Genomic DNA, 26,881 nt, shown 5'->3' with positions numbered 1-26,881 from the left:
TAGAACAAGTATTAGTGTATTGATGCAGAGATCTTTGTTCCTTCACTCTTCCACTTTTCGGCAGGTGAACTTCAGAAAAAAATGTTCTTGTTTTTAATCAGCCAGTGCCCTCCTGTCCCTTAATCGTTTCAGCCTGATGGGAGCAGATTCAATTGTATTCAAATATAATCAATTTAAACTACATTAATAGTAGTCTAGTAGATATGTTGTATTGAAAGATTGAGTAAAAAGGAAACTAAAGGTGGCTATTACACAGGCCGATAAAAGCTGCCCAGTAGTTACTCAATAAGGCCAGGTTGTCTGACTCTTTGACCTCTAACAATTTGTTTCATTTCTCAGCTGCATCGGAGGATTTTCAGCAAAAACAAATCTTAGAAAAATAAAAACTCAAGCTTTCTGATGCGGTATGAAATCAACTAAACTGATTCAAGAATTGGCAAGATGAATGACCCCTTTAATGTCAATGTAACCAATACCCATTTTATTTTAAGTTGCATTTTGGATTATGGATGGGAGTTCTAACCATGTTCCCAAAGATAAAGTAATTTCATTTTTATCTTCTATAAAAAAACCTCTTCTATAAAGACACCTGCATCCTCAAGCATAACTTTATTTAGTTATATGCAATCAACTGTTTTCTATCATTTTGACTTGTTTCATAGTAATAGGATGAAACTGTGAGAACATTTTCTAGCCCAAGGTGTTGCAAGTAAAAAGCTGGGAAGCATTAAAATATAATGTTTAACCTAATGACGTACTATGAAAAGTTTTAAGGTTCTTTTTATTTTTTACACGTTCAGCAAAACAAATATGCCTATTTCTAATTAAAAAAAACTTGGCAAATGTGACAACCTTGTTTGTTTACAAAACTGAAGTACAAGTGATTATATTAATAAAAAAAAAGGCTTTTAAAGGAAAAAGAAAGTCAAAGTCACTTGGGGGTACCAAAATGTTAGGCACCCCCAAGTGACTTTGACCACCTACCTTTTACCCCGGGCTGGTGCCCCTGTGAGGAGGGAACAGCACCAGCCCGGGGTAGCTGCCGGCGCTTCCTTCTTCCGATTCGCTGCGCGCGCATGCGCAGTAGATTGAAAAGCCGAACTTAAAAATTAAAGTCGGCTTTTCACTCTACTGCGCATGCGCCCACCGCTGGCATTCCAGCAACGGAAGCAGGAAGAAGGAAGCGATCCGCTCCAGGTGCCCCAGGCTGGTGCTGTTTTCTCCTAACAGGGGCACCAGCCCGGGGTACGAGGTAAGCGGTTAAAGTCACTTGGGGGTGCCTAACATTTTGGCACCCCCAAGTGATTTTGCCTTTCGTTTCCCTTTAAAGGGGTTATTTGTACAGGTATGAGATCAGTTATGCAGAAACCCATTATACAGAAAGCTCTGAATAAGGTTAATTCATGTTTTAAAATTATATCCTTTGTCTCCATATTAAAATTAGTACCTTGTACTTAAGATATAATTAATTGGAGGCAAAACAATCCTACTGGGTTTATTCAATGTTTATATGCTTTTATTAGACTTAAGGCATAGTAATCAAAATTAAGGAAAGATCCCTTATCCAGAAAACCCTAGGTCCCAAGCATTCTGTACAAGAGGTCACATACCTACTGTATAGCATGAAATGGTTTTCAAAATTTTAGAACCAACTTCTACTGCATGTAGTTTGTGACAACATGTGCTGGTAAAGTCAGCAGAATTTTAATCTTTAAAAGGTCTTGTACAAAAAGTTCTACTTTTTGAATATCTAATTATTATATATGTATCCTTGTGCAGGACTGTTCAAGCTACTTATAATAGGCAAAGTTAATTATGTTAAATCAGGGGCACTGCCATGCAGTATGTTAAGAAACCTGCCTCAGTCGGCGGAGACCCTGAAGTTACCAGGGGCAACAAAAAGCCGCCTCTGGTAATTTCAAGAGCTAGGATTCTGATTTTTAAATTGGAATTTCGGCTCTTCTAGTGTAGAGAGTGTCCAACCTTTAAAACTAAAAACCAAAGTGGCAGGGTGCATCGTTCCACTGGCCGCCTCGAGATGGCGCTATGGGCTGAAAGACCCGTGTTAAATATATATTTTGTGTGTATGGAAAGAGGGCATCACATAAAACACAGGGAAAATGGTTAACATTCTTTTAGATTTTTTTTTTTTTTAAAATATTAAAGAAGCCAATACATGGCCTATGGATATTATTTCCCTCTTCAAATAAAAAAAAAATGAACTTAGGTAGTTTGATTGAGATAGGAATTGTAGTCAGTCTGTACCCACATAAATAATGTTTGTGTACCTGTGCGAAAATATTTATCATATCATACAGGATAAACCGGATATGATTTTCAAACAATAACAAAGAAAATCTTTAAGGTTTTAAACAAAAGCTTTTTCCAAAAACCTAATAGTGATAACCAGTTTAATAAGATATTTACATAATGGTACACACTGAAGTACCGGTTTATTTTGTTACAATTGTTATGTTATGCATCTTCTGTGTATCTCTTGTTGGTAAAGGTGGCATTCATTAATGGCTCAAATCCTTGTTGACGTTTTCTTTGCATGAAGAGCACTAGGAGAAGCAGAAGTAAAAGTACGGCAAGAAGAATGCCACCAATAGTGGACCCAACCAGGACAGCCACTGCACGGGTGTCTTCGATGGAAGCTAGAATGGTAGAAAGTGTACATAATGATGCAAAAATTTAACACACCATGGATGGAATGTTACCACATCAGACTACACAATCGTCTGCTGTTAAAGGAACAGTAACACTAAAAAAATGAAAGAGCTTTAAAGTAATAAATATATAATGCACTGTTGCCCTGCACTGGTAAAACTGGTGTGTTTGCTACAGTAATACTACTATAATTTATATAATAAGCTGCTGTGTAGCCACGGGGGCAGCCATTCAAACTGGAAAAAAAGAGAAAAGGCACAGGTTACATAGCAGATAACAGATAAGTTCTGTAGAATACAATAGTGTTTTATCTGTTATCTGCTATGTGCCTGTGCCTTTTCTCCTTTGAATGGCTGCCTCCATGGCTACATAGCAGCTTATTTATATAAATTATAGTAGACTTTCTGAAGTAAACACACAACTTTTACCAGTGCAGGGCAGCAGCACATTATATTTTAGTTACTTTTATACACTTTCATTTTTTGGTGTTACTTTAAACAATACCCTTTAATCATATATATGTGTCACATATTGCAGAATCCATGATCTGTGGCAAATGGAACAGAAACACAACAGAATGTATAATCTATAATCAGTGTTGCCACATTTTCTTCAGGCCTGTACTGACTCATGATATAAGAAGCAGGTGAAAAAAGGGGTGGAGTTGTGTTGTAACAGGGCAGAGTGATGACATAAAAGGGGTGGGGATGGACTGAGCCAGGCAAATGCATTGAGTAGGCAGGGTTTATAAGTAGATTTTACAGATTTACGGTATTGTTCTGTAGACCCTTGGCACACACACACACACATATTATATATATATATATATATATATATATATATATATATATATAAAAATATACAGTATATATATATATATTTTTTTTTTTTTATTTATATTATATACAGTGGAGGAAATAATTATTTGACCCCTCACTGATTTTGTAAGTTTGTCCAATGACAAAGAAATGAAAAGTCATTGATGGTCATTTTGTGCTCCTTCCATTTTCGAACAATCGCACCAACAGTTGTCACCTTCTCTCCCAGCTTCTTGCTAATGGTTTTGTAGCCCATTCCAGCCTTGTGCAGGTCTACAATTTTGTCTCTGACATCCTTGGACAGCTCTTTGGTCTTTCCCATGTTGGAGAGTTTGGAGTCTGCTTGATTCATTGATTCTGTGGACAGGTGTCTTTTATACAGGTGACTAGTTAAGACAGGTGTCCTTAATGAGGTTGACTAATTGAGTAGAAGTGTCTAACCACTCTGTGGGAGCCAGAACTCTTAATGGTTGGTAGGGGTTCAAAAACTTATTTCACTCAATGAAATGCAAATCAGTTGCTATCTTTTATTTACAGTTATTTTTTTCGATTTTCCTTTTGATGTGCTATCTGCCACTGTTAAAATAAACCTACCATTGAAATGATACTGTTCTGAGACTTTTCATTTCTTTGTCATTGGACAAACTTACAAAATCAGTGAGGGGTCAAATAATTATTTCCTCCACTGTAAAAGGGTAGAGACAAATTTAGAATTTGTCACAATGTGGCAAAGAGGTCAGCTTACTGTTAGCATCTTTTAGGCTTTGCAATAAAAAAAAAAAAATCCACCATGTTCGTTGTGTCTCTTAGAAAAAACCTCTGAAACTACACAAGCCTGAGGCAGATTTTATAAATTTTCAAACACACCTAAAACATTCAAACTAAGGATGCAAAAATGTGTGGGGAAATAGCTCCCCCAAAAAATACAAAAAAAAAACAAAAAAAAAAACTTGAATGCCTTGGCAAACAACACATTGTATTGAAAAAAAAATGAATATTAGTAAATGTAGGTAGTATTGTACTGTTGCAGGATTTAGATCTACAAAGGATAGAATTATCTGTGATACTATACATAATAGGTACTGGGGCCCTCAAAATACTGGGGCTTTCCAAATCGGTTGTATTTCAATATATGTAGTAAAATTTTATTTTGCTTATGTCTGCCCTAACCAATATGTTAAAGGGTTATGGAGTCAACTCCATGTGTCCATAAATAAATAAATATTGCAAATGGACTGTTTGTGAATGCTGTCAGTTTGCTATTATTTATGTGGTTTTTATTGTATACTTTTTTCTAATTTAAGTAATAGTAATATAATTATTTTATTAAAGAAAAAAAACAGTATAATGCATCATCAATTGTGTTACAGTTTTTAGGTTGTATGCAATAAACAATTTAACAACACCCTGACATTGACTTAATGGCATCCATCTTAGAGCAATGGCTATTCACTTTGATAGATACCTGTATTTAGTAAGTCAAATTTTCCCTGTTATTTACATAGGAAGAAAAGTATTCCATTAAGTAAGTCATATCCTGGAGTGTCTGCCATGGTTCCAAGACTCCTGGGAATTTCTTTAAGCCACCCCTCCTCATATACGTCAATCTGTATCATGAGATAACCTTACAAATGAGGTCTTCCCAATCTTTCAATGTTGGACTAATAGCTGTTAAAGCTATGGCTCTCTTTACATTAAAAAATAAAGTTCAGAATGAAAGAATATAAAATGTACCTGGTAGGTCGATAGAATAAACATAGCCTAACTGTTCAGCTGGTAGGAAAAGCTCTTCATTGGTAACAGGAGGAAAGAATGGCACCATGTTGTACATACGGTTGTGCCCTATTGGAGCCAATTCTTGAGGCCAAGCAACATCTGATGGCTGAAAACGTTTCATCCACTCATCAAAGATAGCATCAGTAAAAGAGTGCAGCACCTGGGGGAATGGGAACAGATATTGGCTGGTCTTAACATACATTAGGTAAAAAATGAGGATGGTGATAGCATAATGGCGGTAATATTCTGACTGACAAATTTACACTTATGTACAACATAATTTTCATAAGAAAAAAAACACTTAAAGGGGACCTGTCACCCTAATAAATAATTTAGGTGTAGAATTTAGCCATTCAAGCTGGAAAAAAAAAGGAGAAAAGGCACAGGTTACATAGCAGATAACAGATATGCTCTGTAGAATATGGAAACGGGAATATATGCAACTTATCCGTTATCTGCTATGTAACCTTTTCTCCAGCTTGAATGGTTGCCCCCGTGGCTACACAGCAGCTTATTATATTAACTATAGTAGTGCTTCTGAAGCTAACACACAACTTTTACCAGTGCAGGGCAATAGTACATAATATATTGCTTTGATACACTTTATTTTTTTGGCGTTACTGTTCCTTTATGCAGTCAAACAGATAGTGGACATTAGACATGGAAGGGAACATGTTTTACCATATTATTGCTATCAAACAAGTACATGACGGGCTTATTTTTGCGACTTTTTCGGCGCTGTGGCGAAAAAATCTGATTAGTTTTTCCACCATTTACAATCGCTCAATACGAAAAAATCACAACAACAACGAAATAGTCGCGCAAAATACAATAAAGTCGCGGCAGCGATGAAAAAGCCGCAACGGCGATTCGGATTCGTGGATTAGTAAATCTCCCCCAATGGGTTGGTCACCCCACAAACGATAATGCCTACATGGGCAACTAGTGTGCACTTTTCATAATTATTTTTATAAACTGCATGATGCTTTTATTTTGCTTTTACTTAATAGCAATCTTAAGAGATCATGTATAACAATAAATGGCATGCCGGCACCAACACTGGACAGATTATAATTTAACACCTCTTCCTGGAAAATCATCTGAAAGAGTAGTCACAATTCAAGAGTGATGCAGAATCTTCATAGCCTCCTTCCCTTCTGCTCCCTGAACAAAGCCATATTATTGCTTCAGGTGTTCATTTTCCCTTGCAATATTGCACTTGGGCCTTACCAAATTAAATGTTCTTCAAATCAGGGGTGCACTTTTGCACTTCTGTCCAGAGTTTCAAAGGTGTTGTAATCACTATTTCTAGTGGATGTGAGGTTATTCTTTTTGAATTAAACCTCAAAATAAAATATACATATCTGGAGCACTAAAACATTATTTTGCCTAGTCCTGCGCTTAAGGGCAAATGCCCAAACCTAGTGCAATGTTACCTTCCAATTTGTGCCTGTATGTTACCCAACCACTTAGAGTGTAAGCTCTACGGGGCAGGGACCTCCTTCCTACTGTCTCATACCACATGGCACTTACTCCCTGCGTATTTATACTTATTTATAGTTATACATGCATAGTTTCTTTGGGCCTTTTTAATATTTAAAAGTCGTGACTGTTCATAATAAGGAATAGGAAACCATACCACAAAGATGGGGTCATTGGCAGAAGAGTGTGACTGTGCGCTAGTTCCATTTAAGAAAGAATGGACAAGGTTATGTAGACTCATTGCTGTTGAATTTAATGTTCCATCTGGTTCATCAAATCCTTCAAGGGCATTCCTAGGATGATCAAAGAAATATATTCGTCTCTTTCATTTATATAGTGCCGACATATTTCACTTCACAGATTATACTTCATTTACACCAGTCTCTGCCGAGTGGATCTTACAATCTAAGGTCCCTATAACATTCACACCTAGGGTCAGTTTCATCAGGAGCCTGGTTTTGTAGTTACATAGGGTTGAAAAAAGACCAGTCCATCAAGTGCAACCCTTCCAAGTAATCCCAGCACACACAAACCTTTACTTACCAATCTATACACTAACATACATAAACTATATATACCAACATCAATACTAGCTGTAGATTTTAGTATCACAATAGCCTTGGGTACTATGCTTGTTCAAGAAATCATCCATAACCCCCTTAAAAGGTGATCCAAGCCCCTTTTAAAGTAGTGTGGGAGGAAACCAGAGCACCTGCAGGAAACCCTACACAGATTCAGGATGAAGATACAAACTCCTTGCAGATGGAGCTCTGGTTAGAGCATATCCAGGACCTTAGTATATCATGCAATATCATGTATATTCATTATTAACAGACAAACACAGATCATCACCTTACCGGAAGCTGAAAGTAGAATTCCTGAAGAAGGGAGGATTATCAAACTCATTCAAAGAGAGACATTTCTGCACATCTTCCATGGATGGAAGCCTTCCTTCTGCACCACCCAAAGGGTTTCTCTGAAGAAACCCTTCATTAGTTCCATTACACAGGGTCACAAGCCGATTGTAATCATTCAGACTAGGATTCAAACATATGAAACAATTAAAGTATAAAAAAACAAAAAAAAAAAAACCGAAATGTAAATCACACAATTCTTGTAAAGATAAATATTTCTTATTCTACGTGCATTTCCTGCCAAGGACAAACAAAAGGCATTGGCAGACTCATGACAGGTTTTACCTGGGAGACAGACCAATGCATACTCTGTCAGATAATAAATATGATACTTGCTGTAAATTATGGGACTGAGATACTTTCTTGGTGAATGAATTACAGGCATGCATGCTAACATGACACACATGTATGTGATTAACTCTACATTTGCATACACATTAGGTCCTAGGTGAAAGGTTACATTCTATAAAGCTACAATTTTGGCTAGAATACACATACCTGTTGCACACAATTCCCCAGCGTGAGAATCGGGATCCAGCACTTATCAGATTAGGGTCGTCCAGTCTGGGTGCACCAAATAACTCGTCAGTACATACATCACACTCATTCCTTCCAGTTGCAAAGTTCCAATATGGTAAAGCAAAGGACTCATTGCCAGTCATTCTCTGTTGGATATTGGGAAAAAAATTAGCCCCAAACTGTACTGTCATCCAGAAAAAAGCTCATGCATTTTATGATTTATTCAAAATTTAGACTAAAATAAAATAAAACACTAACGATACAGAAAAAAGAGAGTGTAGGCTAAATGATTAAAATAAAGCATTGTGATGGATTCCTTTTGGAAATTAATAATGTATTTTAAAAATCGATATGGAAAAGTATTAGTGACTTGAACTCAGAGCCAGGCAAAGCCTGCTGGCCACCTCTCCCCCCCCTGTGAGGACCTAGACCTGCACTCCCTCCTCCAGGAGCGCAAGCAGCAGGATTGCTTGCCATGTGGTCTCACGATAGTTACTCCACTGCACATGGGGGACAGGGAGGAAGGTAGGACCTGCAGCCCTCACAGATGAGGGCCCAGACTAGGGGGGTAGGCAGAATGAGTACTCTCCCACCCATTAGTTATTGTTTCATAACAGTTTTGTAACTAGTAAACACTTTGCCCTCTTCCTATATGGTACCACTGCTTGGTCATTAATATGATAATGATAGGATCTGATCCACACAGAGAGAGTAAAAAAATGTCCATCTACAACATGCTATAGAACTAACCCCCAGAGAGACATTTTTGGGGCTCCTCCCTTGTATCAGGATATTGCAGTTCTGCTGTGCTGCACAGAGAGAGAATTTGAGGGTTACATGTTTAAGAAATGAAGCCCAACCTGAAGATCTCTTTCCAGCAGTAACAGGTGGTAACGATGCCAAGTTACAAACGCTGGTCCCTGGTGGGAGAAGTCAATTGCAGTGAAGGGACGTCCTGGTCCTACAAAATAGATTGGATAGGAAGTAACAAGCAAGACTTAGTTTTTATAGCTTTTTTTTTATTCTCAGGTTTGTAACAATATCCTGCCGAGACATCTTAACCCACACTGATACTATTTTAAAACTAAATTCTGTCTATATATAAAAGGGCATCATAAAACCATTTGCTTACAGCCAATAAAATGGATTAAACGGCATCAGTGAGGCATTTAAATGGGAGCTATTAAGATCATTTCTAGCAGAGTCAGTTTAATGACACTGTAAGGTTCACTTTTAGGTTCAGTGATTCTTAATAATGTGTGGCTTGCTATAAAGCAAAACACCAATATTATGAAAATGTTAAAACCAGGTATAAAAAATATAAATGTCTGAAATATACAAACTACCCTTTTACTTGTTTATACTGCACCTACAGGAACCACACACACACACACACAGCACCTCAAAAAAATAAAGGGAACACAAAAATAAGACATCCTCGATCTGAATGAATGAAATATTCTTATTAAATACTTCATTATTTACATAGTTGAATGTGCTGACAACAAAATCACCCAAAAATTATCAATGGAAATCAAATTTATTAACCCATGGAGGTCTGGATTTGGAGTCACACTCCAAATTAAAGTGGACAAAAACACTACAGGCTGATCCAACTTTGATGTAATGTCCTTAAAACAAGTCTAAGGACACACTACTGAGCCTCATTTTGACTTGTTTTAAGGACATTACATCAAAGTTGGATCAGCCAGTAGTGTTTTTGTCCACTTTAATTTTGAGTGTGATTCCAAATACAGACCTCCATGGGTTGATAAATTTGATTTCCATTGATAATTTTTGCTTGATTTTGTTGTCAGCACATTCAACTATGTAATGAATGAAATATTTAACAAGAATATTTCATTAATTCAGATCTAGGATGTCTTATTTTTGAGTTCCCTGTATTTTTTTTCACACACACACACACACACACACACCCCCCCCCCCCCCCCCACTGGCCCCAAAATTAACTTAATTTATCATGGTATTGGATCTAATTTAGATCTAATTTTAATTCGCCCAATAACTGCCTTCAAGCTTGTGTCACAGAGCACCTCCACTCCTCCATGGACACATGGAACACAAGCTTGAAGGCAGCACTTGGCCAAATAAAAGATCTAAATGTTTAACCCTGAGCCCTTGGCCAAAACGATTTTCCACCCTTGCTACTCAATAGCTAAAGGAGATCCAATATCATAATGGATTTACTTTGGCGCCAGTAGGCTGCCAGCTCACTTAAGAATGGTTTATGGGCATCCAATGTATGCAAAACTGGTAACCAGTCTACCAAAAATATCCAAGTAGCAAACCATCAGCACACATCAAAATTGTTTGACCAGTGGGCTGAATAAGAATGCCTAAAGACTGGAAATAAGCACATTAGAATAGGCACAATTTACAAATATGGCTTTACAAACCTAGCAATGTGTCCCTAACAGAGTAGTAATGAAGCCACACAAAATAGTTGTAGATGCTAGTATTTGCCACTTGTGGTTCTGTTCCATTGGGCCCAAGAATGCTTAGCCAATGCTGAGTAGCAATCACATAGTCAGGATGAATCGTATTCTTGGCTTGATCCAGCGCATCCAAAAACTGAGTTCTCTCCTGTGCAGTCAATGAATGGATATTTTTTCGCACAACCGGGGGCTTCCGCTGCTCACAAGTGGGTCCCGTCCAGCCAAATTTGCATTCTCCACAATTAAATCCTGCAAAGTTCCCTAGTTAAATACAAAAAGTTCAGATATCCCTTTTAATTGTGATAAAAACACCCAGATGGAAAAATAGCAACTTAAAGAAACAATACACTAACTTTTCTTTCTATACAGAGCCTGTGGGAGTAAGGGGTAGGTAAAAGAGGTACAAGGGAGGAGGGTGCTGGGAATGTTCTGCCTACCCCTAGTCTGGGCCCTCGCACCTCTACCGCCACAGGTCACTTTAGCTGCTTTCCCCGCGCAATGTTACTAAGGGGTATATTTATCATGCTGTGTAAAAAGTGGAGTAAAACATTACCGGTGATGTTACTCAGAAAACCAAATCAAAGCATCTGATTGGCTGCTATAACTGTTGAAATCTAATTGCAGATTGGTAACATCAGTAATGCTTCACTCCACTTTTTACACAGCATGATAAATATACCCCTAAGTGTGCATGAACTTGTTTGTGCGTGGGGGAGAGGGGTGAGGTATTCTATTATAGTAACTATTTTTATAGTCAGACTCAGAAACAGAGAAAAATAAACAAACAATTACGGCAATTACATTTTCCAACAATATCGTGGACAATGGTGGTCATTTATATAGTTCCCACAAATGTTTTTATTTCACATAATATTGTTTTGCGCATGTTTTCTGCTGTGCCAGTCTTGACTTTTTTCTGTGAATCTTAGTGAAATGTGAATTGTGCACACTTTTCGCAAATAGCAATTTTATATTCGCAAACAGTTTAGTGAATATTTTTTACACTATCAAATTTGTGGCATAACTCGGACGCAGAGAGCACACAAATATTCGCAATTTGCAAATGTGCCATATTCATAAAGCTTTTGCAGACATTCGCATTGCGAATCACAATTATGTTTGCACAATAAAGTCTCGTCCAGCTTTATAAATATAAACATGAGCAGGGCAAATATGTTTTTAATGAATACATAAATTAATACATATAAAGTTTAGAAATACATTTTTGATTTAAAAAATTATGTATTTATTCTTTTCTAAATTATTTTGGCGAGATTCCCCTTTAACGATAAACTTTTTAGTAAAGTTTTTTTTCCTTGTGTTTTTTCTTCTCTTTTTAAGAATGTTATTTGGGATTTTTATTCTGTATAACTACATCCCCTGAGAATTACTTATCCTAGCGTTGCAGATTCCCACGTGTCACATGGCCCCCCTTATGATCAGAAGTTCCGAGACACAGTGGGATTCAAAGGAACTAATTGGGGAAACCGCTAATCATTCCCAGTTAATGCTTTGTGTGATTTGCAGTTTTATGCTTATTAAGGGTGGCATTTGGATTTCAGGATCTCCAGGAGGATTTTTAACTACTAAAGAACTTCACACAAGTGGCTCTTTATATGCCCTGATTATAACAAAGTCACACTGGAAATAAAAATATAATTTCTACATATATTCTGTGTGTTAAATCATTTTTACCATCTTGAAAGGCAATTTTCTTCTGTTGGGATCAATGTTGTTAGAAACAGCCTCTCAGCGTGAAATCTGAGGCTGACGAAAAAAATAAAGGCCAATTTGGGAGAACACAACAAAATTTCATATACTTAGTTATTTTTATGTATAATCACAGGCAAAACTGCAACTGAAAAGAATTGAAAATTAGCTCATTAGTTCATCAGATTAAAATGACAGCAGTTAAAGATCTGAAGGCTTTAAAGGCAAACTTAGAGCATATGGGGGAAATGATTAGGGCGGTATGAAAAAAAAGTATAATTGGAATAAAACTGTGCATTTCATGGGGTAAAAAAATGCTCATTTAAGAGGTTAAAATAGCTTATTTTTCCATTAGTGTGATCACATACACTGTGCACTGGCTCTAACAAGGCATGCCGTGCTTTTTCCCATTGGAGTCACTATGTGCGGACAAAGTTACTATGCGTAACAGAAAATTACCCACTCAGTATTTGCGCAATGCACATTTTTTCAGTTATCCAGCGTTCGTTATATTCCCCTATTAGAGCAGTGGTGTTTATCCAAGAATATGTATTTACAATAATCAGACCAAACCACGTTTCTCAAGTATGGGAAAATGCAGCATGCGGTGTCTAAAAAAAATGTGCTGAAACATGAATGCCATAAAATGCAACTCTGAGTATCTACAATTGCATTAATGCATTTATATGCGCTCATAACTGCATCACAAATCAAACACTCAAAAAATGCCAGTGTGCAAGAGTCCTAAATAAAACCAGTTTCAAAACCCAGTCATAGTACAGTCTTTTGAACCATACCAGTGGTTATTGGAATCTGGATGTAATTTGAACTAAAAGGAACAGTAAAACCAAAAAATAAAAGTGTTTTAAAGTAATTAAAATATAATGTACCATTGCCCTGCACTGGTAAAAACTGTGTGTTTGCTACAGAAATGCTCATATAGGTTATATAAATAAGCTGCTGTGTAGCCATGGGGGCAGCCATTTAAGCTGGAAAAAAGAAGAAAAAGGCACAGGTTACATAGCAGATAACGGATAATCTCTGCATAATATAATAGTAGCTTTATATCTTGTCTGCTAAGTAACCTGTGCCTTTTCTCTTGAATGGCTGCCCCCATGGCTACACAGCAGCTATGTTTATATAAAGTATAGTTGTCTCTCTGAGGCAAACATCAGATGTACCAGTGCAGGGCAACAGTGCATTATACTGTAATTACTTTTATACACTTTTATATTTTGGTGCTACTGTTTCTTTAGGGCTCTGGCACACGAGGAGATTAGTCGCCGCAACAAATCTCCCTGTTCGCGGGCGACTAATCTCCCCGAAATTCCATCCCACCGGCGAAAATGTAAATCGCCGGTGGGATGGAATTGCCTTGAGAGGAAACTTCCGCGATTACACTGAAATCGCGCCGCTGCGTATGCCATCCCACCGGCGATTTACATTTTCGCCGGTGGGATGGCATTTCGGTTAGATTAGTCGCCCGCGAACAGGGAGATTTTTCGTGGACGACTAATCTCCCCGTGTGCCAGAGCCCTTAATAGGTGATTCAGTTGTAGATTACATAATGGTACAGGTATGGGATCCCTTATCCGGAAACCCATTATCCAGAAAGTTCCGAATCCCAACTAAGATATAATGAATCCTTATTGGAGGCAAAACAAGCCTATTGGGTTTATTCAATATTTAATTATTTTTAGCAGACCTAAGTTATGGAGATCCAAATTACAGAAAGAACCCTTATCCGGAATACCCCGGTCCCGAGCATTCTGGATAACAGGTCCCATACCTCTACCAAAGAAAAAATATATTTTATCAAAGTTCTGGTCCAAGAGCTGCAGCAAGATAAATGATAGCAACATTCCAGTTTGTTTGCTGCAGATTAGCTGTATGGGTCAGTGCAGTGGATCTCAATATGCCTATAGTAAAGGACACAGTAACAGATGTATAGACATGGGTATATCAGCCATAATTCCAAGAACATCAAGGCCCACTACTTTTTCGCCCAAACCCACACCCTGTTGACCATGGCATTACACTTTCAGATGTACTAAGGGGTATATTTATCATGCTGTGTAAAAACTGGAATAAAACATTACCAGTGATGTTGCCCATAGCAGCCAATCAAAAGCTTTGCTTTGGTTTTCTAACTGTTGAAATCTAATTTAAATCTAATTGCGGATTGGTTGCCCACCGGTAAGGCTCCACTCCACCTTCTACACAGCATTATAAATATTCCCCTAAGGTAAGAATATTGACATTCTCCCTACATCTCACCTTTCAGGCTGGGTTACCTATAGGAGAATGTACATCAGTAATTGGGTTCAAGGTTCACGGCTATTATTTGATCAGTTACCCCAAGTATATCCCAGGAGGCTCCCCCAACTACTCCCACACCCGTGCAGCAGAGTACTGCATGACAGATGCGGAGGGAAGTCGCACAGTCGGTGTCGCACTTGAGTAGCGCGTCTCACCTGTGCACCTGCAGATGGAGTTAAAGAACTTCAGCGGCCAGCGCTCCCGATCATCCACATTGCGCAGGGTATAGGGTCCGCTCCAGGGCCGCTCATCCACAACCACAGGGGTGCACTGGCCCCGACCCTCCAGGGAGCCGCATACGTTGTTGAGGTCGGAGCCCAGAGCGGGGCAGCAGCGCTTGGAAGTGAGCGCCTCCACCGTCACACAGGACCGCGGGAATTGGGCGCGAACCGCCTGGAGGCAGCAAGCGAGGAGCAACACAGCCCTGACACCCTTGCACTCCATCTCCGCTCTGCTCCTCTCACTGGCGGGCCCCGCTACTTATCGGCTAGTGTGTGTCACATGCACACGGACTCACAATCAGCCATTCACTGGGAGGCCAAATGTCTCATGTCTAATTACATGCAATTAATCTGCCAACACGCAGGCTGGGGCCACTCATGCCCATGCCACTCCACTCGTGAGGAGCATATGACTTACCTACAGAACAGCCGCTCCCAGCATGCCGCCTCCCACAGGGAATTCGTATCTCGCACACTGGGATATCCTGACAGAATCATGTAGTTTTACTAATGTTTGCCGTTTCTATTTTCCCTTCTCAAGTATTTAAAGGGGAACTTCAAATAATTACAAATAACTATTAAATAATAATTGGTTAATGTTTTTGCCATTGAAATCAGTGTCTGTCTGGCTAGTTCTAGTCAACTAACCGGCACAGGAATTTTCTACTTAATGGCTCTGTGTAAGCCCTGACAAAGAGATTTGTTCCATGTCTGTACAACATTGCCTCTGTGTAAGCCCAGGGTTGCTTTCCATGAAATGCAGAGGTTGCAGACGTAGAAAACATACACAACAGACAATTTGATATACTGTACATGGACCATGGTATACATGGATTATTACACTCCAATAATTGAGACTAATAATTATATTAGGTGCCCATGAGAGTGCCTCTACACACACACATTTATACATACACAATCTGGAGTGACCCTTCTTTTTGCATTCACACATCACATACAACCTGACAGTTTTTGTACTGTATTTTTGCTCTAAAAATGCTTTATTGCCAGTGGGACATTAATCACACAGTGTAATTAGCATGTTTTTTTTTTTAGGATTTCATGGCCGTATTGTCAGCGTAAGAAAGACGATTTGTGGTTTGTGTGATAAGTATATCTCTGTATCTGTACTCATAGATGGCTAGGGCAACAAGGGGGACTGTAGGGGGGGTTACCCCTCAAGCAGCGTAGGTGCCCCAGGTCCCCCTAATAGGGTTTTAAGGGGATACTGTGTGGAGGTACCCCTCAAGCAGCATAGGTGCCCCAGGTCCCCCTAATAGTGTTTTAAGGGGATACTGTCATGGAGAAACTTTTTCAAAACATTTAGTTAAAAGCACACCTCAAATAATCCTGTACCGAAATCCTTTTTTCAAAACAGAAAAAACATTTTTTTAATTTTTATTTAAAGCGAAGACATCAGACAAGTCATTCTAGTCATTTCCCAGGATGTTCTTCAGTCTCTTTAATTGTGTTGGAACAACCACATTCTTTTTTTCATGCAGCCCTGCATACTGATACCAGTCTTTTCTTCAGTACCTTCTCCATTTTAAGGGCACAGTGTTGGTTTTAATTACAGCAAAATGCTTGTGTGACTACTTGCAGGGGCTTTTTTTTGCCAGGCAGCAGTGGCCTGATTATAGTTACTTTTGTTACATGAGAGCCTCAGGTTGGCATGTAAGAGAGAGAGAGAGAGGGTAGGCTTGTTTGACTTCAGTGGAAGTGAGGAAAAAAAGGTCCCATCAGACCCCATGCTGGCATTCAGGGTTGAACTGGCATAGTGGGGTACAGGGGAAAATCCTGATGGGTCCCAGTTCTGGTTCCCCCTGGATTGTCAATCTACATAGCACAACTGGCCCACTGCCTGCCACCAGTCCTTTCGTCCTCTGCTCCAAGCACATATGTATTTGGTGGGCCCTCGAGGTGAGGTTCCCAGCGACAGGTATCCCAGTCTGACACTGCTGACATTTACTGCACTAACTCAAAATTAAAATAGAAAGGAACAAGCAGCTACTGCTTTTAATAGAAGGTAAAAATAAGTTTTAAACCACTGAAAATGTATAATGAATGTATACTGTAAAGTTACATGAAACAATATTTTAAAGGACAAGGTTAATATAAATTAAAAGTAAGTCTAAAGGCATTCTTTTTAAGTACTTACTGCATATCTAAATTCCCAGATCCCTGCTTGCTTCTCTGAGATATGGTGCTGGCAGCCTACAGCAGTTAGAAGACTCCAGTGACATCACAAATCTCTCCCCCCTTCCTGTAGGCAGCCTTCAGTAGCAATGCACGTGTGTATCTTGATCCTGTCTCCTGTTCTGAGCTACACATGCCCACCAGCCAATCATGCGGATCTGCTGGGGGGGGGGGGGAAATGAAACACGTGCAGTATGAAGCAAGGAGGGAAAGGAAAGGAAGACACCTTTTTTAAAGATGGCTGCCTGCTCAAGAAAACAGATAGAAAATGTGAAGTAAGTGTGACTGAGTAAATATTTGATTAGGTGAGCCAAAAGTGTGGCCTTTTTACTAAACTATAGGAGGACTATTGGGCAGTATGCTTTTTAAATTTTGACTTGCATTCTCCTTTAAATTTATATATAACTTTACGTTCCCTTTAATTTGGTGCTGCTTGTAAATCCACAAAGCCACTCTTTTACAATATCACTTGGAGTATTAGTGGACCTGATATTCTGCAGCATTGTACATTGGGGTATAAAATAACTGACATACAGATATACAATACAGTAGGTAACAAGGGTTCTGCCTACATGGGTTTACAGTATATAGGAATGGAAATGAAAGTGAGACACAAGGTATAAAAAAATATATTTAGCAGAAAGGTGGTACTAGAAGACAAAGAAACTAATGAGTTGACAGATATGTAGAATAAGAGGGAGAAGAATAGTGGTCCAAGCACAGAACCTTGAGAGACCTCAAGGAGTCCTTGAATCCCAAAGAGGTGCTCTTGCTCCCTGGCTCCCTTTGCCCAAATGTGCAAAAGCCAGATAGGGGAGGGGTGAGCGTGCTTAGGGCTAATTTACACTATACTTAAAGAACACCCACATTTAAAACATTATGGAAATAGTTTTTTTGCTGGTGTGTGCCAATTCTTTTGGTTATTGGATATGATACAATAACCAACCACTCATTGAAAACCTTCTGTGGACATCCATTCATGTACTATTTAGGTAACAGATAATTAAAGGGGCAGTATACCCTTCTTGTTCAATACAGACTTTGAAGGTAGTAGGTAGGGACATTCAATTATGGAAATATCCCTTATCCCAAAATCCTTGGCTCCAAGCATTCTGGATTATAGATACCATACCTGTATATACAAGCACTAAATTTGCAGGCTTGTACCCAAAATTGAATTTCGAGTTTTGAATATCCTTATATTTTACATTTACATGAAGGAGCAGATTTATTAAAATGTGAGTTTAGAGCTTAATACACAAAAATTCACCCACGCTCTATTCATTCCTGTGGGATTCAAATCCCATAGGAATGAATAGAACATATGTGAGTTCTTGAGTATAAGCTCTAAACTCACATTTTGATAAATCTGCCCCTAAGAGTACATTTTTCTCAGTGTAACGTATTGCTTAACTTGTAGGCTGTATATATAGAAATGATAAAGATTGTATTGAGAACATGACTGATAAAAATGTATTTAGCTGTTTTTGTCAGTCAGACATTTGAAAGCTGAAACACTTCAAATCACTTTGAATATCCCCCATTACCATTTTCATTAGTGCCTCTTGTTATTATCTCACTTTCCATATTGTGCTGATATTAACTAACCCCTGTACAATAGCATGAAAACATATGTTTGATTGCAAATTATGTGAGAATAAAGATAACCGAGAGTCACTCACTTAGCACCAGAGGGATTAATCCAGCTCACTGCCTGACATCACAAGTACAATTATAAGGCTGGAATGTGACATTTCTGAATACGGCTGAATGTACTTGAGGATTGAACAGGCTTTATTGCCTAATTGGGAACAAACACTGTTTGGGAACAAAACAATGTTATAATCTTATTTGGCTTTTAACTTGAATTTAAATCAGCTTTTAACCTGATTTATATAGCATTCTTAGCCAACATTGTGCCAAATAAACCTTCTTTACGGTACAGGTATGTGATCCCTTATCCGGAAACCCATTATCTAGAAAACTCCGAATTACCTGTCTCCCATATTAGCTTGTCTCCCATAGACTCCATTTTAATCAAATAATTCAGAATTTTAAAACTGATTTTCTTTTTCTCTGTAGAAATAAAACTACCTTGTAATTGATCCCACCTAAGATATAAATAATCCTTATTGGACGCAAAACAATCTTATTGGGTTTAATTAATGTTTTATTGGTTTTTTAGTAGACTTAAGGTATGGAGTTCCAAATTATGGAAAGACCCCTTATCCAGAATACCCTTGGTCCAGAGCATTCTGGATAACAGGTCCTATACCTGTAGTAAGGTATTATTTTGCTCGCTCCACCCTATTTAAATTATATCTCTCACATGTTTAGGCATATTTACACTCATTTCCAGGTATCACAGTTCTTTAGGTTGGTGTAAGGTAACTTTTTCATGGGGACTTGAAGAGTATTTTATAATGAATGATATTTTGTAATAATATTCTCCCAGACAATTAGAATTACCATAAGTCAAAGCCTTAGGTTGTAGAATTTGTATGTGTGAGGAATCTAAATTTTGGCAGTGGCGTTTAACATATTTTTTACAAAGCAAGAAGCTTGACAGGTAAAACAGGCAAACTTGCGTTAAATAGTTAGTTTTTGTTTACTTTTAGTATGAAGTAGTCAGTTTTATTCTAAGACAATATACATTTACTAGACATTTTTGTATGGGTTTTGGCTTCAGCTCTTTGTTAAAGGAAAATAAAAACGAAATCGCTTGAAACCATTAGAGGGGAGGTTGCAAGATGTCAGGTCACTCCAGTCATTATAATCACTTACCTGATACAACACTCAGGGGCCTAGCAACAGAAAACTGCACCGGCCTGGGGTACTTTTGTAGTGCACCAGATTGTGATTTTGTCTTCATCCTTCCTCACACTGGCTATGCATGCAAAGTACAGTGAAAAGCTGAGGTTTAAGCAAGAAGCCAGTCTTTTCATTCTATTGCATGTGTCGGCCCGGGGACATTGAAGAAGCAGAAAAGGACGTTTGCTCCAAGGTGCCCATCAGGTAAGTGTTTACTAACATTTAACACCCCCCAGTGATGTCACCTTTCAGTCTTCTTTAAGCAGCTCTCAGTTTGGAAATGCAGCAGCTATATCTTTACAAGGGTTCAATTTACAAAAGGCAGTGGTTTTTACTAAGAGACTGGAAGATAAATAGGAGCTGGCCTAGATAAAGGGAAAAAAGCCCATGCCAACACTTTAGTATGGCTTTCCTTTTAGGTGACTTTGGTACATGACTAAGTACTAATAGCCAAAAAAGAGACACATATCTCAGAAACTAAGGGTAAAAAATCAATTTCCTCAGCAGAAGTATACTGAAATATCATTAATTGACAGGGCTGGAGTTAACGGGCACTGATAATGTAGGAAAGGTGGCCTTCCGTCTAAGAGGGGCATGGTTGAGACATTGATGCAGTAATGCAAGCTTGACTTTACTACACAAAGGGGCAGATTCATCAAAGGACGAGTTTGAATCCCGAAATGAGTAAAATTCTGATTAGATACGATAATTTGAATTTAAAATGCTTATGAAAAAGTCGTAATAGTCACGATAATATCGTATTGACGATCTGAAAGTCACAAAATTTTTGTATCCGAACAATCGCAAACGGCAGGAAAACCTTTCTGCCTTTGATCCTTCTGTGCATGTTTTTGGAAGCCTCCCATAGGAGTCAATGGCACACTACAGCTCCAACCTGGCCAAAGGAAAGTCGCAATAACGAAGCTTTAATGAACCCGAAACATTCATACTCAATGCGACAAATACGATTTTGTCGTGTAAAATTTGTTGCAAAGTATGAAAAAGTTGCACAAATTAGCGAAAAAAACACAGAAAATACACACAGTTCAATATTAGAAAAAACAAAAAATGTTTGTATTCGGAAGCAATCGTACTTTGATAAATGTGCACCAAAATATTTTACTATAATTGCCCCGGGGGATGGAACGCTTTGCTAAATTTGAATTTATGCAAAAACATACTCCATGCACAATATCTAAAACGAAAGGCTTTATTAAGAAGGAATGCATTTAGTAAGTTGTAGAACATTAAAGAATAAAAAAAAAACACATTGATTACAAGAATACATTTAACTCACAGCTGACCCATAAAAATTTAGTTTTAAAAGACACATTTGATCATTTGGCATTCTGTTGAGGCCAGGAATAAGCACATTGGACAACTTCTCAGCTGATTTTTGACAGACTCTTAATTAAGAGGAGCAATAATACTTTCTACTTAAAGGGCACGCAAAGAATAATTCACAGTGGGGCACCAAAACTTTAGGCAGGTGCTTGTGCAATAAAGTAAAATTACCCAGTTGCAGTATACTGCACATGCGCAAGCATATGCAAGGCATCCCAGGGAACTAGATAGTGGCACTCTGTTGAAAATATCCCCAGGCCTGTGAATTTTTTCTGGAGCACTGGTATGGAAAGAAAATGCTCAAGTAATTTAATGCACTTTGAGGTACGTAAAATGTTTGCACCCCACAGTGGATTTGCTGTTCCTTCTGCTTTAACAATTTTGAATGAAGTGCAAAATGTGTGAAAAAGTTTTACAAAGATATACAGTATGTTAAAGAAAATATAAACTTTATTTTGGTATCTGAAGCTGATTAATAGCATTTTCCACTGATACCGTACACTGTACAGTATAAAATCTATATTACTTAGTAAATATAACTTTGCTTCCATGCACCAACTTGAAATGTTTATTTATGGAAATAGTGTGTATTTTTGCTTAATATGGAACTATAAAGCATTACAATGTTCACTTTATTTCTTTAATGTCATTCAAGTTTAACAAGCATGATTAGATCAAATTTCCAATGCTGGTATGTCTAACGTGTGGCGCTGTTGCTAGTTCCACAAATGATTAAGGGCAACAGATCGGACATCTCTGCCCAAATTATTTAGCCATAAGCCAAAAAAGGCATTGATCTTTGATATAAATACAGTACTTCCAAAATGATTCATAAATAAAATAAAGTATTTAGAGGTATATAAATTAAAAAATTACAAAGAATAAAATGTCCAGTAAACCTAAGAAAAACCTAGAAATGCAAGCAGTTCCTGCTGTTCTTCCTACCCTTCATTACTCCAAGAGGAATTTCTGTTGCTCTGTGTTTCCTTATTCATCTTTTCCTTCCCCTGCTTCTGGGCACTGTAAGTGCTCCTATGCCTCATGCAGAAATGGCTCCAGTGCAAGCTCAGCATTCTGCCAGTTATGGAAATTATCTTTATACCATTCAACTGCCAAATGAAAAACAAAAATATATTATTTGAAAACGGTATACATAATCTGTCGACCTCAAAAGAAAAGCCTTTTTCATATAACTCACCTCAACAATTACTGTCTAGAGTCTTAATTTGAATATATTTAGCTGGTATAGCTAACATTATAAAACTGAATACCTACTGTAATTAAGGAATTATATTATATGTCTACATATATGCTTTCCTTCCAGAGGGATAAGGTAATATAAACACTTTCATATGTCATAGTGCAGTCTCTTAACATTGACATCTTCAGTTATAGGGTTATAAAGGGAAAGGTCTGCCTTCAACCCTTTACAAAGCTTATCCCCACTGACTGTCCTGCTACCTCAAAATAGATATAATTATGTATTCCTGTAGACCTGAATGTAAGAACCCACAAATGGATGTACATTTAAAATAAAAATCTGTATTGTATTAGCAAATGTAAAGAATCATTACTAAAGATGTTTGAGAGATTACTGGAGAGGGGATACTTTGGAAATTTGGCGATATAATGAATGAGTGCAAGAGAAGGCTGATAAATGAGTCTACTCTTGGGAATTTCGTAAAGTGTAAAGAATCAGTGCAAGAGATGGCTGTGGAACTGTGGAAGCAACTAAACAAAAGGCATGACAAAAAGAGGAGGATAAGTGTGTTAAGAATGAACTTAGTCTTGTTTTACAACAGCCAGTAAATTTGTCAAACATATCATCAAGCAACACTGGCATTTCCTGGAGGAGGATGCTATTGTGGCACCTTCTGTCTGTGAATGCCGATGTTAGCATTTAAAAGACATTATAACTTGAAAAACCTGTTGGTACCATTTGATGGCATTAATACACAAAAACAGATTTGTCTTAGTAGATGTAAAGAATCATTACAAGAGATGACTTACAGATTCCTGGAATGAGGATACACACTGGAAATTTGGTGATGTCAAAGTGTAAGAGATAGCTGATAAATTAGGACACTCTTGGGAATTGTGATGGTGTAAAAAAATGAAACAGATGGCTCATTGATTCCTGGACAAAGGATACTCTTGAGTATTGTGGAGGTTTGAAGAATGAGCACAAGAGATAGCTCATAGATTCCTAGAAAAACAAATAATTCTGGGAATTGTCAAGGTATATAAAGAATGAGTACAAAAAATATTGCATAGATTCACAAAGAAGGGATATTATTGGGAAATGTTGAGAATTGTTGTTCTTGAAGATGGAATACATTAAACTGTGGAAGAAGCCAAACAAAAGGAATGACTGAAAGCTAAAGATAACCACATTAAAGGAAATCTATAGCCCCAAAATGAATACTTAACCAACAGATAGTTTATATTATGCTAAGTGGCCTATTAAAGAATCTTGCCAAACTGGAATATATATATCAGTAAATATTGCCCTTTTACATCCTTTCCCTTGATCTGCAATTTAGTGATGGGCTGTGTGCTCCCCCAGAGATCACATGACCAGAAATAATGCAGCTTTATCTGTAACAGGAAAGCAAAAGACAAAGGTCTGTTCCTTAATTGGCTGATGTGGCCTAGCATGTATGTTTGCCTTGGTTTGTTTGTGTGCATTGTGAATCCTGTGATCCCAGGAGGCGGCCCTTAATTCTTCAAATGGCAATTTTATATTTAGGAGTACCCAATGGCACATAATACTTTAAAAGTATATTTGTATGAAAATTATTTATTTAGATGAAGCAGGGTTTTAAATATGAGCTGGTTTATTTTTATAGAGACCTACATTGTTCAAGGATTTCGTTTTCCTTTAAGAAGGAACTTCCTCTTTTTCTTTGAGGTACATAACAGCCATTAAATCTGTCAAACATATACTCAAGCAACATTGGCATTTCCTGGAGGAGGATGCTACGTTGGCACCTTCTGTCAACAATGTCAATGTAAGCATATAAGAGAGGTGATAACTTAAAAAACCTGTTGGTGCTGGCTTATGACATTAATACACAAAAACAGGATTGTCTTAGTAGATTTAAATAAACTTAACAAGAGATGACCCACATTCTTGGAGAGGGGATACTAAGAGGAAATTTAGTGATATAAAGAATGTATATAATGTATAGTAGATGTAATGAATCATTACAAATGATTCCTGGTATGAGGATACACATTGAAAATGTGATATAAAAGAATGAATGGAAGAGATAGCTTATAAATTACTGTAGAATACTCATTGAAATTGAGGAATGTAGGAGATGTCTCATAGATTTCTGAACAAAAGGATACTCCTGAGTAATGTGGAGGTTTAAAGAATCAGTGCAAGAGATAGCTCATAGATTCCTGAAGAGAAAATGCTCTTGGGCAAAGGATGCCTCATAGACCCTTGGAGAAGTTACAGTCTTGGGAATTGTCACGGCGTAAAAAATCAGTGCAAGAGATGCCTGAACATAGTATAGTTTCTGGAATTGCGAAAGTGTAAATAAACATTGCAAGAGATAGCACATAGATTCCTTGGTATACTCTTGAGAATTGTTCAGATGTAAAGAATGATTGCACGAGATTCTGAATCTTGCATAGAAGATACTCATGGGAATTGTAGAGAATAAGTGCAAAAGATGGCTGATAGGTTCCTGAAGAGTTCGAATCCCGAATGGGATTGGAAACGAAAATTTCTGAAGATCGCAAATATCATGAAAATGCTTATGAAAAAATCGTATTAGTCACGATAATATCGCATTGGCGATCCGAAAGTCACAAAATTTTCGTACCGTACAATTGTAAACAGCGGTAAAGCCTTTCCGATATTTTCGTGCAAGCGTACGGACGCCCGAACAAATCAGCGAATGAACGCTCCAAGCGTTCGTGATTTGGTAAATGTGCCCCTATATATACAGTCACTTTACTTACTGGTCCTCTGAATACCTTCCTTCCAATGAACCTTAGGTCTCCATCCTAAACTGTGCATTTTTTCTGACTTCATGGAGTAACGAAGATCATTGACAGGTCTAAAAAATAAAAGCATACTTACAATATATATATATTAGAGTAACTTAATAACCACAAGCAGAAAAAAATCTCAAGTGTTTTACATATATAGAAGAAAATGAAGAAGAATAAAAATTTGTACTATTAGAAAATAAGGTGGGAAAAAACTTGGGATATTTTTGTTGTAGTTTATTTACTTTGGAAGAGACCAAAAGGCAGACATTTATGCTTTAACAATAAAATGTGTTCATTTAATTTGCCATAAACTTTTCTCAAGTGATATTTACTAGAATTTTGTACTGGGGTTTTTGCCCTGGAAAAAGTCTACACTCATCTCAGGTAATTACTACTATTTTGTCCTGGTGCTTTGCCTTTAGAGAGGGAGTTATTTAGTATTTAAGAAAATCTTTTTGTCCTATTCTTTATTTAGGAAAAATCTCCTAGACAGGGAAGGGCTCCCATATGCCAATAAATAACATAAATGATTTGTGGGGAATATAACAGGGTTAGGGGTGCTTGGGGCACTGGGGCATTATGCTTTGAAAGTAAAGGATTTCACCTAGTCTAGCATAAAGACGTTTCTGTAAATAAGTGATATAAAACAGCTGAAATCCAATGTATTGGGTGTACAAATAGGTGAAAAAAATGTATGCACATTTTGCCCCTTTTTTCTCCGCTGCATGTAAATGACTAATGAAAATCCACACATGCCAGAAAATTAAGCAAAACAAAAGAAACTACACAGAAGTTTTATACGAGATACAGTATACAAAAAACGTAGTAACTGAAACTGTGTAGGAGTATTTAAATATTATTTAAATATTATTTTAAGTTAATAATTTTCCATTCAGTTAAAATGAAGAAAAAGAACATTTTTATGTGAATGATTGCAAATAATACAATGTACAATACTTAGATAATATAAAACAATATAATACAATATAAAAAACACACATAGCCAATCTTTGATGTAAATACATTACATACAGATAGTAATAATAAAATCACTGTATCCATCAAAATGCAATGGACTCTAAATTCTGCAGAAAATAAATACATAACACAGGACCTATAAAAATTATTTGGTAGCTTGAGGAGCCTACATATCTCATAACGGTGCTTTGAGGGCCCATAGCTAATTAAATTTATTAGCAGTGTTTCGGGCATAGCCCAAACTTTGTTTGCCTTTGGTTGCCTAAAGTTATTAAAGAAATCTACGTGCTTTTTGCATTTAATTAATAGTTATTTATTATCACTAATTAAAAGTTTGCATAAGTAAAAGGTAGTCAATTAAATTGCAACAACAAGGGGGCGCCATTCAAACATATAAGCAGAAAGGCTAGGAGGTAAAATTAGGTACTCGCAAACACTTAAAGAAACCCCTAATATTGGAGGAAAGCAGGGCTCATTTACAAAAATTCATCAAGGTGTAATCATTTAATAATTTACATGTGTGTTCGTCAACCAAACATTGTATTCTGCCTACAAATACCACACCTATAAGTGCTGAGGCATATGTACTAGCTTCATAAATATGTCTCAACAATAATAATAAGCAATTTGCAATTCACTTCTAACCAGCAGCATGGTTC

At 37.4% G+C, this 26,881-nt stretch overlaps 2 protein-coding genes across 2 annotated transcripts in view; both read right to left on the bottom strand.

Annotated features, from left to right (window-relative positions):
• Positions 1 to 2,397: 2,397 nt before the first annotated feature.
• On the bottom strand, positions 2,398 to 15,108 carry dct (dopachrome tautomerase). The gene is given in 8 exon segments (NM_001017161.2): positions 2,398 to 2,657; positions 5,223 to 5,424; positions 6,904 to 7,039; positions 7,604 to 7,783; positions 8,159 to 8,325; positions 9,040 to 9,140; positions 10,597 to 10,896; positions 14,820 to 15,108. Coding segments are annotated over 8 exon segments (1,557 nt in total). The 3' UTR covers positions 2,398 to 2,475.
• A 5,976-nt stretch (positions 15,109 to 21,084) lies between these two features.
• The window catches only part of tgds (TDP-glucose 4,6-dehydratase), a 30,771-nt gene continuing 24,974 nt past the window's right edge, over positions 21,085 to 26,881 (bottom strand). Inside the window, exons 11-12 of the mRNA XM_002939281.5 lie at positions 25,212 to 25,309; positions 21,085 to 22,345 (exon numbers count right to left, since the gene is read on the bottom strand). Coding sequence (XP_002939327.3) covers positions 22,269 to 22,345; positions 25,212 to 25,309 — 175 coding nt within the window. The 3' untranslated portion in view covers positions 21,085 to 22,268. The remainder of the gene's footprint in view (positions 22,346 to 25,211; positions 25,310 to 26,881) is intronic.

This window comes from Xenopus tropicalis, chromosome 2 (assembly GCF_000004195.4).
Source record: "Xenopus tropicalis strain Nigerian chromosome 2, UCB_Xtro_10.0, whole genome shotgun sequence".
Taxonomy (NCBI): domain Eukaryota; kingdom Metazoa; phylum Chordata; class Amphibia; order Anura; family Pipidae; genus Xenopus; species Xenopus tropicalis.
Note: the sequence above shows the minus strand (reverse complement) of the source record. Positions and strands in the feature narration are given on the sequence as shown.